Source organism: Aethalodelphis obliquidens, unplaced genomic scaffold (assembly GCF_003676395.1).
Source record: "Aethalodelphis obliquidens isolate GAN/ISIS:26980383/991018 unplaced genomic scaffold, ASM367639v1 scaffold105, whole genome shotgun sequence".
NCBI classification, from domain to species: Eukaryota; Metazoa; Chordata; class Mammalia; order Artiodactyla; family Delphinidae; genus Aethalodelphis; species Aethalodelphis obliquidens.
Window position 1 is genome coordinate 2,209,678 of NW_020838049.1, and position 12,856 is coordinate 2,222,533.

Here is a 12,856-nt window from a genome sequence, read left to right on the forward strand (position 1 = left end):
ATGACACTTATGGAATCTAGGTTTTATGGATAATTTGTCAGATTTAAAATAACCACACAATTTCAGAAGTGATTATTATCATTTTCACCTTATGTGAACATGATCTAGTAGCTTTTAGTTCATTTTCAATTATTTTTCACCATTCAAAATAAAACAAACTCAAATTTTATTTTAAAATAGAATTTATTGAATATCATAGTGAATTCAATACATTAAAAAAACTGTTTTTCTTGTCAGTATTGGCACATAATGAAGAGTTTTAAAGCACTGCCAGATTAACACTTCAAAAAATTTTAAATCATGTTCCATAAAAAAATAAAGCCTAGTAGTGCTATTAAAGTACTAATTTACACTAACATATCAAAGTGTTAAAAGAAAAGAATTTCACACTCAAACCTCCATCTAAGAAGTAAAAATTCAGTCATGTACTTTAAAAAAGGTTCTCATATGATCAAAAGACAACAGAAGGTATAAAACAAGCAAAACCCACGTAATTTACGTTGACTTGTCTCATTGGGAAATCTCAAGGCTAACCAGGTAAACTTTAGATACTGAAAAAAAATCCATATTCCAAAGCAAAATAAGTTGTTTACTTTTTATGCCTAAGCAAAGAAACAAATAATGACATTAAATATTCCACATTTTTTTCTTCTAGTTGCCCCTTAATTGCAAATAATGTAGGACTATTCTAAAAAATTTAGTTAAAAAAATTTTCCCCAATGAACATTTTCTTAGATACAAAAAGCTGTCCTTATGGAAACATTAAACAAGAAAATTTACATATATGATTTTCACTGTAATATGGCCTGTCTATTACTCTTATAAATCATTTTGTTTACTCTGAAAATTCAGTAACCCAAATTGTGAGTACTACATAATTTCTTTCAAATTCCAAAAGGTTAAGTCATTTGATTCAGATCTCTTGAATTTATAGAGTATTTTTCTTCCAGGAAGCATAAACTGATTTTTACTCAGTATTTTGATTTTATTTTCATTACCCTCCCCTACCTCCTTTAGAATTACCTCTGAGGTAAATAGAGCACTGAAAATAAATTTTTTAAACTGTAAAACGGGTTGTTTGGCATAAGAACTTTTTTCCTTGTTAATGGGAAAATATAAAGCCTTTCAAACTAGTACAATCTACTAGTCTGAAAAGCAATTCCTGTTTGTGAAGTCTCATTAGCTGAAATCAAGTTGACATTTTAGAGACCAAACTTAAATAAATTAGTTTCTGCTTATATCTAAGGCAGAAATTAAAAAAACAAAGGAAAACTGGAAAGCTCATTTGTATTTACTCTAAATGTACCATTTCATCAAAATCTCTATGAACATGTAACTAAAATCAATGAATGCCAACAGCAGATGGGTTAAAATTTTCTTCCTTCAAAAGAGAAATAAATTGCTGAGTCTACTAATAAGGTATTGCTAATCTAAAAAAAAATCTACAAGCTAGAAGGAAACATAACATCGTAAAATATCAAAGTCCTTTCCCACAAACCTCATATTTATCTTTGCTGAACTAAACTGAAGTAAAAATCATTGACTTTACAATTTGAGGTATTTAATAATTTGTTTGATAAACTACAAAAATGTTCATAGGGAATTTCTCAGACTTTTTTTTTTTGCAGTAAGTAATCTCCTACAATATTTCTTATTGTTTTAAAGACATGTTTAGGAAAAAACCAAACTTCTCTTCCCCTTAAAGTTATTGGTGGTGGGAGGGCAAGAGAGGAAGAAATGATACAGTCTTCTAAAGCCAAATTTCCATCTCCGCTATCTTTTGCTTATATTTTGATTCCCCAAATATTTCTGCACTTTATTGTAATTTCTATAAATATTTTCAGTTCAGTTGCTAGAAGGACTAAGTACAATATAAAGTTGATATTGAAGATGGAGAAACTTAAGAAAGTTCACTTTTTATGTTATTTCTATTTAATCTGTAAGATTTAAATAGCAAACTAGAACAAGGTTATACCTTCTTGATAACTAATGGTTGGATAAAGTAGAATTTGCATCAAAGAATTAAGATTCCAGACTTCTAGATGTAAAATTTTCTCTTAACATTCTTCATAAAATGTGGTTGAGGCTTTTGAATATTCTAAAGCTGGGATAAGAGTGCAGATAATTTTACTTAAAAAAGCTGTATTTTGGCAAACATTTTATTGATATTATAAATGAAAATATAGTTGGAGCTTTAACATGGCACTTAATCTGTTCTCTCTATCAGAGTCTGCCAAATAAATTAAATTCTCTGGAAAAAATTCAAACTTTATATTATAGAGGCAAAATTAACATGAACTCTTACTTGTCAGATACTTGTCATTTGCCATAAACCAAATGACCCATAAGTGTATTAAGTAGAAAGAAGGCCTGACTGTCAAGGGAGCTTCTACATCTATAAATTACATAACTTAACAATTAACAATTAATCAAAAGCATCTAATTCCCTCAAATACTAAATTTAGTTCAAACATCAAAGGTCTGATCCATTTTTAAAGGCATTAGCTTTATCTTTTAATCAGTTAAACTGGCCTTAGGATGAAAAATCATGGATTTGTTCACATATCTTGTACATTATTCACAGAGAAATACAAAATCCTGCTGTCTTTGCAATCACTTTTCATTTGGGAATTTCTTAGAGAAAATAAAAGAAAATGGAAAGATAATGTGACCTATGACTCCCAGGATAATGTTCAAGTCCACATCTGAGATTTAGCAAAGAATGAGAAAGATTTTTTCAAGTTGGAAGATACCAAAGTGATTAGTTGGTCTAACATACTCATTTTGCAGATGAGAAAGCTGAGATACAGTTTTATTGCGTTAATAAAATTTACTCAAACTCTTGTAATTAAGTTGAGACTAACACCCAGTCTCCTGTCTTCTGTCTCCAATTCTTTTCTCTGAAGCACACTTTGTATATTAGTAAACCACTCTCCATCCAAATTTTAAAAAGTTAACAGTGGTTTCCTATGGAGAAAGGAGTAGGGATCAGGGGAAAAAAAGGTAGGGGAGGGGATTATTAGGGATGTTAACACTCAAACAATGAGTCATATGTATTAATACATAATTTAATAAGAAAAATAATTTTTACAAAATATTAAGTCTTAACATTAGCAGAACCAAACTTCAGAGATCAGAAATACCATAGTGGAATTAAATGTTAGTTTAGAAATTTAAGCTACATCTTCAAGGAAACAGCAGAACTGAAGACTGTGGATTTCAGTTTTTGTTTCCTTTTAATGACTAGTTCTATATATTATGCTTCTCTATATCTGGAAAAATATTCTAATATAATACATATGTAATCTGAAGTAATTTAGGTTCTCAAGTTTAAAAAAGGATTGGGATTTTTTTAAACTTATGCTACAAAAATACACATTTATATATACTCCCAAATTATATATTTCTAACCTCTGCAGTGATAAAAGGTCTAAAATTCCATTGCTGAACTGCCTTCTTACATGGTCTTAAACAGTTGTTTCTATACAGCATAAAATTTGCATAATTCTTTACAGTAAAATCTGCTCAGAAATTCACTTTGACAAATACTTTTAACTATCATTAGAGTTGAAAGAAAGAGATTTCAGTAAGAAAAGTACAGGGGTGGGTGAAGACTTTTTTTTTAGAAAAATATACTGTATATATTACATCTTAAAAATTACACAGACCATATGCTTTTATTTAATGTGAAGGCACAACTTTAATGTAGTTAAAAGCAAATGTATTTTAATTACTTATCATGTAGTCGTCAGTACCAGCTCTTAAAAATACATATTTGCAAGCACAGCATTGAAGTTTCTTTCAGATTGTCAATTCAAAAGCCAATTTAAAATGGCCAACTCTATTTGTAGAAAGTCAATTGACACATTATTGCAAGTCCACATAATATTATTATTGGACAATCTGTTCACCAGCAGTCACAGGGTTTTCTTCATTTGTTGCATAGTCCAGATGGTCCATCATCTAGGCATAAATAAAAGATGTTATGAAATGCAAATTTTCAACTTGCCCCTAGCATTCACTAATTTGGCAAAAGGAGTCCCAGTTTTTAAGAGACACAGAGTGCTCCATGGAACTGAGCACTCCTTTTGGAGCAATGTACTGTTTCAACATCCACACTCCTAAGGAAGGACATGCTCAAAGTCATTACTCTTTCAGGAAGCTTAATCATTAGACTAGGGCCAATCTGATAAGTGCTTTCTCTGGATCTTCCACTATTTCCATCTCCCAATATGAATACTGCCCTGCATGGCAGTGGGAATATCCATCACAAGATATTCCTGATGCTTATTCCAGGACACTATTCCAAGCAGTGTCCACTCCTACAAGTGGAAAAACTAAAAATGGCACCACAAATCACTGTGAGAATACTAGCTGGTTCAGGGACAGTATAACCTGGTTGACACCTTGAATTGACCTTAGGATCATTTAAAAATGATACATGAAATATTAAAAAGACTGTATGACAAAAATTTCTACTAAGGGCAAAGAAATTAAAGTCAAATGATATCTGAAAACAAAAACAAGAATATACTTGCCATAGACTATTTTAGGGGAATTACCAGTTGAACTTCTCTCAAATGATCACTTCAGTTCCTCCCATATTCTCATAAAAATCTTTACATGTTTGGGAATGAAGGAAGAAACACTTAAATGTTTTCAGTGTTTTTACCCTGTTCTTCAGATAAAACTAATTAAAAATAGGAAAAAAGGGACTTCCCTGGTGATGCAGTGGTTAAGAATCCACCTACCAATGCAGGGGACACAGGTTCGAGCCCTGGTCCAGGAAGATCCCACGTGCCACAGAGCAACTAAGCCCGTGCACCACAACTACTGAGCCTGCACTCTAGAGCCCATGAGCCACAACTACTGAGCCCACGTACCACAACTACTGAGCCCACGAGCTGTAACTACTGAAGCCTGTGCACCAAGAGACCGTGCTCCGCAACAAAGAGAAGCCACTGCAATGAGAAGCCCGCACACCACAACGAAGAGTAGCCCCTGCTCGCCGCAACTAGAGAAAGCCCACGTGCAGCAACGACCCAATGCAGCCAAAAATTAATTAATTTAAAAAAGTAAAGTGTGACCTATAAAAAAAATAGGAAAAGAAAAAGTACTTAATGTCTTTCTGAAGACTGGCAAAGATTTTTAGATTGGTGATTAAATTTAAGTATTGTGATGTAGTTTTTCCCTTCTCCTTTACTAAGAAGTAGAAGACAAGCAAGATAAATGTTCCCATTTTTATAAACTGATTCTAAAAGCTTTAGTGTTTTTTGGAAGAGGAAGCAGAGAGAGCAATAATTTTCAAATGGGGTCTCTGGACGTGCCAGACAAAGAATACAAACATGAGCTGAGGCTTTCAGCTGACAACTGTCTCAAGTGACGGAGACAGCTTATAAAACCCAAACCTGCTGATACTCTGAGTCATTTCAAGCCCCTAAACAATCAGCTTTGAGGTCCTCTATTTGCCAAAGATATCCCCTAGATTAATGTAGTTGCATATTCATAGCGCTTCTGCAGCAGGTCAGTGGGGGGGGGGGGTGGCGCATAAAAGCCAAATCAAGATAGGTAACAAAAAGACAAAGTTGTTGAAGAGCTGATTTTAGTCACAATTTAAACGAGAGAGGGAAAGAAGAAGCACATAAGATATATTTAGCCTCCCTCTTTTTCTATAGACACTCCAGTGTAAGAGGCTGGAGCTGTGGGGACAGAGAACTGCAGAATGGATGTTGGGGAAAAACCCTCTTTCTTCCCCAAGACCTGCTGATCCTGGTAACTATAACCTAATGAAATAATAGCCTACATAACTCTAAGTTATAATGTGCCTCTTCTTTCCTAATCCTCTGGTACCTCATTGGCACTGTAATCTAATCTCTAAATATAGAAATATATTAGTTAAAAAGAAAAAAACTTGCAAAATCAACCTATTGAGAAGTGACATCTCTACTCTGTATTTACTTTTCTTTACTGACTTCTCAAAAAAAAACAACACAGAGAAATAAAGAGCAAACTTGAAACAGGATTTTAAAAACACAACAAAAATTAACATAGATAATAAAATTAACCAGAAAATCCATGTAAATTTTTTTCTTAATATTTGTAAATAGGCAAGGTCAATTTAGAAAAGATGTTCTCTGAAACTGGGTCGACTAACCTGGCATTACTGATAGCTCTGAACCAATCTCCAGAAACAGCCTAATAAAATGCTCATTAAAGTGCAGGAACTGGAGAGTTGTTGATAGTACAGCAAAGTTGTTCTAAGTATTTCTGTATTCTGACTTGTCAGTTACAGCTTGTGACTTCTAAAAATAATTAGAAGCACTAGTGACATTTAACAGAGACAAACCCACTGTTTACTGGATCTTCACAAACTGAAAACTTACTTCCCACCCAGAGTAAAACAGCCCATTGGAGGTTGCTGCATAAATCTAACTCCACTGATTTAGGATTAGAAACAAAAAAAATTCTCCCCAAAGGATGATTTCTATTAATTGTTCTATATGCCAAAGTAATTATGTCACCGCTTAATTTTTCTCCTTAGAGAAAAAACACCTTAACTTTCTCTACACTCATTATAAAATAAGGGAAACTGAATATTGTAGCTCTTAAAGCACTCCAGAAAAATAGTTCATAAAAAATATAGTGTAAGTAGCTTTGAGGTACAGAAAAGCATATACAATTAAGATTTCCAAACTAGTATCATTTAATGAAATCCTATAGGAAACTTTACTTTTTTGATTAGAGAAATTCATGGAAGGGCTGAATGACTCCAAGTAAAATACTAAAGTATCTCTATGAAGTCTCTAAGTTTCAGCAAAAAACAAGGTATAATTTGCCCTTTGAAAACAGTATAAAAAGGCTATCAGGGCTACCCATGACTTTTAAAAATCTCCAGTGGAAAAGTCCTGCTTTCTGCTACTCTTACACTCAATGCTAATATCAGGAATTAGAATGAATCAAATGATAACAGCATAAACAAATGTGCTGTTAGATTCTGATTTTAATTTATATTATTTGCTTTACATTTGATTTTTTTTTCAAAACAGTAGCAAAAACTTTTGGTACTTGCATAAAATGGTTATATATAAAGACTGTAGAGATATGTCTAGTTTAATGTTTCAAAAGTGCCACACTTTTACAATACCTTATTAACATTTTTGGTAATTTTATGAAGGTTGCTTAAACACAACCCAGAAGTTTACACACATACACAGAAGTGATTAAAGGTCAGTGCCTTAAGGACTGAACATTATAATTGCTTTGCATGAAGAATTTCAATAACATAGACTGAGAATTTACAGTGTATAAAAACACTGTTATCAGCACTGTGGGTTCCTAACACCTAGGAGCTAATAACTTAAGTGAGGGAAGCATGCACAAATATCTACACTACAAGGCAGGTGTCAATAAGTATTTAAAGTCAAAGTCTAAAGAAAATATGGGGAAAGGTGAACCTGATTTCAATTGGAGAACTCTTGGATATCTGCTTGGAGAAGGTAGATTTTGAGTTGGGAGTTATATAAGGGATATTCTGGAAAGAGATACTGGAGGTAGGGGGAGAAGAGGGAAAGGATTATTATACTGTTAGCCAAAGAGATGAACCAGTAATGGCCTGAGGGTGGTCTTCAGAGCTGATTCTCAGGCCTCTCCTACACTAAGTCCATACCTAGTCTCCCTTTATTTTCCCAGGCTTGTTGAGGTTCCCTGTTCTACTTCCAAAGCCTCTGCTAGCCTTATCTGATTTCAACATCCACTTGCCTCACTAAGCTTTGGGCTAACCTACCTCTATAGATTAGATTCTCCTACCTCCCTGTAAGTCCAACCTCATTTTATGAATGAGGAGTCTTCAGAGATTAAATAATTTGCCAGAACTGATGCCAAAGCTATAATATACTGTCTTCCACAAATGACAACATTTGAGCTAAATTAAGTTGGACTTTAAAGGTTGGACAAAAGGAATGAGAGATTTTCTTTTTCACATTAACAGAAGGCATTACATTCTATAACTTTTAAAAAGGCTAGTTTTTTTGAAAAATAGACTCTCTCCTGGCAGCAGTTTATAATATTCTGCAACTAGCTTGCCTAAAATTTCAGGAAATGTCCATGCTTAATATTTTCTGTGGGAAAATGACCATGTTTAACAAAATCTTTTCTCTGAGGCTTCTGATGGCCTTTTACAAATAAGTTAAAAGGAAACAGATTTAACAAAGACCCAAAGTTTTAATATCCAAACCAGGAAAGTAGAAATCAATTAATGAATTGAAAAATAACCACCAAACCAACAAATAAACCAAAACAAGAAAACTCAATTCCTACAAATAATAATAGCAAATACATTTATAGTGCTAACAACGTGCCAGGTACTGTACTAAGCAATTTGCGTCTATTACAGCAACATTCTGAAGCAGGTTGATTATTATCCCATCTTACATTGGAGGAAACTGAGGCACCGAGAAGCTAAGTAACTTGCCTAAGGTCACATGGCTAATAATTAACAAAATCAGAATTCAAACTTAGGCAGTCTGGCACCAGACTCCATGCTTTTTATTACTATGTGGTATTTTATATTCTGAATGTCTTATGTAATAAAATTATGATACCACACTACAAAAGTGAGAAGTGTATTACCAAAATTGTCTTATTTTTTGACACTTTAAGATGGATTTTCCTACAATCAACTGTCTTATTTACTGTCTCTGTCTTAGAGTGAAGGCCCTGGAGACCATCCTTCTGTAACTATTTACTATGGCTTTGTGTCCAGCTGCAATGATCTTTAACTTTATATGTAGCTGTTGTGAATCAGAATCATCATTTCTTTCAAGGTCACAATTGTTAAGAATGAAACTTGAATGGTCCAGGGCAGAGCACTTATTCATAGGGAATATAAATGCATCCCTTGGTTGAAGTCCATTCTTACCTACCATCCCCATTCTCCTCAATAAAAAGCATGGAGAGAGAAAGGTGCTATAATAAACCACCTGACCCTTAAAGCTGCATTAAAGGGGAAGGAAAATTTTACAAGTAAAAATAAAATGCTGGTGATGAAAATAACAACAAACATACTTAATTCTGTAAGATAGTACCATGTGCTCTCATTAACTGTCCCAAATTTAAACTTTAACCCTAAACAAAGTTTCCCCATGTTGCTCATCCTCTTTGTCCTGATTTGCCTCATAATCAGTTAATAAGATAAGTGCCCCTAAAAGGAGAAACCTCTTGGCCACAGTTCTGTCCTGAGCCTTTTCTTCTCCCTCTACATTCTCACTCATGGAATATGCTAGTGACACTCCCAAATTTCTGTCTCTAGCTAGGCCTGTCTCCTGCATATCAGGAGATGTTTATTCAACTGCTTACTTCTCTTTTCCTGGTAGTCCCATAGGTATTCTGAAATGTCGAACATTGAATCATCATCTTATCTCTCAAATCTGTTGCCCTTCTTAATCTCAGTGAGTGGTGTCACCATCCACCCACTCAGCTACCCAAGTCAAAAATCTTGGACTCCACTTCCTCTCCCTACACTGAATCTATCACCAGATCACATTAATTATGCCTCTAAATTTCTCTTGACCTTGTTCTCTTCTCTCAATCTCACTACCTTTCTAACTCTGGCTACCACTGCTTCTAATTGTAATAGCTACCTCAAGTTTTGCTCCCTCCTCCAATCCATTTTCTAGATTTCTTAAAACTCTTAAAATGGTCTCCAATATTCTTAGGATAGAGTCCAAGCCCTTGAACGTGGCTTACAAGACCCTACAGATTCTTTCCCTTGCTTCCTTCTCCAGTTTTCATCTCCTACTGCTCCCCTATTCTTACTCAATAGGATAGCCATCCTAAACTTCATTTCGTTCCTAAATCTGTCAATGCTCTTCCCTCCAAGCCTTTTTTTTTTTTTTTTTTTTTCACTACACGGGCCTCTCACTGCTGTGGCCTCTCCCATTGAGGAGCACAGGCCCCGGATGCACAGGCTCAGCGGCCATGGCTCACGGGCCTAGCCACTCTGAGGCATGTGGGATCTTCCCGGACCGGGGCACAAACCCGTGTCCCCTGCACTGACAGGCAGGCTCTCAACCACTGTGCCACCAGGGAAGCCCCCTCCAAGCCTTTGAAGTTATGGTTCTCTCAATATGGAAAACATGGCTCAGTCTTAAAGTCTCAACATAAACTTAACATTCTTTTTTTTTCTTTTTGGCTGTGTTGGGTCTTTGTTGCTGTGCACGGGCTTTCTCTAGTTGTGGCCAGCGGGGGCTACTCTTTGTGGCAGTGAGCAGGCTTCTCATCGTGGTGGCTTCTCTTGTTGCAGAGCACAGGCATGCGGGATTCAGTAGTTGCAGCACATGGACTCAGTAGTTGTGGGTCGCGGGCTCTAGAGCGCAGGCTCAGTAGTCGTGGCGCACAGGCTTAGTCGCTCTGTGGCATGTGGCATCTTCCCGGACCAGGGCTTGAACCCTTGTCCCCTGCATTGGCAGGCGGATTCTTAACCACTGCACCAACAGGGAAGTCCCATAAACTTAACATTCTTTAAGAAGCTTCCCTTCCTCAAATCACCTTTGACTGTCTCAAAACCATAAGCACTGGGTGTCCCACTTCTAGTTTTCATGGCACCTGCCATAACTAACATTCATCACACTTTATTGTTAGTGACTCTATTTGTATCCTCCACTAGACTCTAACTTTCAAGAGGCCATGAGAGTAGGCCTGCTTCTAACTTGTTCATCTTTTATCAACAGCACATACAACAGTACCTGGCTCAATAGAACTGCTCAATAAACATTTGCTAAGTGAAGAAATAGAAAACTATTTTTAAAACATGATGACAAAGAGCACTTCTTGGGATGTGACTTTCAAAAACTAGTATTAGGGACTTCCCTGGTGGCACAGTGGTTAAGACTCCATGCTCCCAACGCAGAGGGCACAGGTTCGATCCCTGGTCAGGTAACTAGACCCCACATGCATGCCACAACTAAGAGTTTGCATGCCACAATTAAGGAGCCCATGAGTCACAACTAAGGAGCCCACCTGCTGCAACTAAGGAACCTGCCTGCCACAACTAAGACCTGGAGCAACCAACCAAATAAATAAATAAATATTAAAAACAAAACAAAACAAAACAAAACAAGTATTAGAGTATGTGTTGTAGGACATACTTTTACTTTTCAAAATCTATAAAACATTCCATGTGGGTGTCCTCTTTATGGGAGTTACAAGCTGTCTTACTAGTTTAGTCAAGGACCTTGTGGCCATAAACTAATTCTATGTGTATAAATACAAGTTGAGACAATGGCATTGTGAGGTAGGAAAGGCAGGTATTTATCCTAATCTCAAAGAAATTATAAGACTTAACCCAAAGAATTCTAAGCTGGTGCTTTTTTCAATTATAGTAGTCTAACTTAATGTGCTAATCACCTCTTGTTAAATAAAGATGACACTACAGGGCTTCCCTGGTGGCGCAGTGGTTGAGATTCCGCCTGCCGATGCAGGGGACACAGGTTCGTGCCCCACTCCGGGAAGATCCCACATGCCGTGGAGTGGCTGGGCCCGTGAGCCATGGCCACTGAGCCTGTGCGTCCGGAGCCTGTGCTCCACAACGGGAGAGGCCACAACAGTGAGAGGCCTGAGTACCGCAAAAAAAAAAAAAAAAAAACCAACCACAAGGTGGATATGAACTTTGAACTGTTTATCTACTAACAGAATTGCAGCCATCTACCCAAAGTATCTCTATTTTTGTTCATGTGATCACTGACATGCATGCATGAGGGTGGATGACAGAGGGTAGTTTGTTGTAATAGGGCAAAGAAGAGCTAACTGCCTCATGAAGGGATCAATGTCATGACCATGACCTCAACAGGCAAGGGTTTCCCAACCCTCTTTAATTTCGAAGCAAACAAACAAACTTTACAGGAATACCAAGAACATTTAGGAAAAGAAGAAAGGGGTTTAACTTCAATGAAGAAATAACTCAAACATGATAGATTCTGGTATCTGATATTCTCTGTTCTAGGAATTTTACAGAAAGGTTAATCTTGATCAATTTAAATCTGAGGGGCTTCCCTGGTGGCGCAGTGGTTGGGGGTCCGCCTGCCGATGCAGGGGACATGGGTTCGGGAGGATCCCACATGCCGCAGAGCGGCTGGGCCCGTGGACCGTGGCCGCTGGGCCTGTGCATCTGGAGCCTGTGCTCTGCAACGGGAGAGGCCGCAGCAGTGAGAGGCCCGCGTACCGGAAAAAAAAAAAAAAATCTGAAATGAGTGCCCTCTTTCACTTCGTTAGGCCCATTTAGATGCTGGAGAGAGTACTTTTTATCTGCAAAATCTCAGGACTCTTACTATAAATAGCTAATGTCAGTATCAAAATTTATTACTTAAACAAGGGTTTTATCTTTCATGAAGGCGACTTTTGTGTGGATTTTGAAAACTCATGTTGAAATGCCGTTTTGGTTTTCCCTGATGCCCTCCCATGCTTCTTGGTAGTTTTATCTTGAGTCACCAGAATTCTGGCATCAGATTGCAGTGGGGATGAGAACTGATGATGCAGCAGGTGAATAGTAAGAGGGTAGTAGTGGAAAAAACTTAGGACATCCTGACAAATTCAAGGCAACTTTTTGGCATGTAAAAGCTTTGACATATACAAGCAGTTCCCATCCAAAGTTAGGCAGTGTCATAAGATAACTTGGTAACCAAGATATAAGCACATACCTGATAGCCGCTACCTTTCCAGAACTTTTTCATTTCCTTACGTCTCCAAGCAACAACTGAGGCAGTAATAAGTGTGCAAGGTACTAAATAGAGGAGAGCAGGTTGCCCCTTTTTCATCAGCACCAGAACAACAAATGTAAGTATCATACCGACGGCATAGGCTG

At 36.6% G+C, this 12,856-nt stretch overlaps 1 protein-coding gene across 1 annotated transcript in view; it reads right to left on the bottom strand.

Annotated features, from left to right (window-relative positions):
• Window positions 1-451: 451 nt before the first annotated feature.
• The window catches only part of SPPL2A (signal peptide peptidase like 2A), a 52,300-nt gene continuing 39,895 nt past the window's right edge, over window positions 452-12,856 (bottom strand). Inside the window, exons 14-15 of the mRNA XM_027096687.1 lie at window positions 12,693-12,853; window positions 452-3,963 (exon numbers count right to left, since the gene is read on the bottom strand). Of these exons, the coding sequence (XP_026952488.1) occupies window positions 3,892-3,963; window positions 12,693-12,853 (233 nt within the window). The 3' untranslated portion in view covers window positions 452-3,891. The remainder of the gene's footprint in view (window positions 3,964-12,692; window positions 12,854-12,856) is intronic.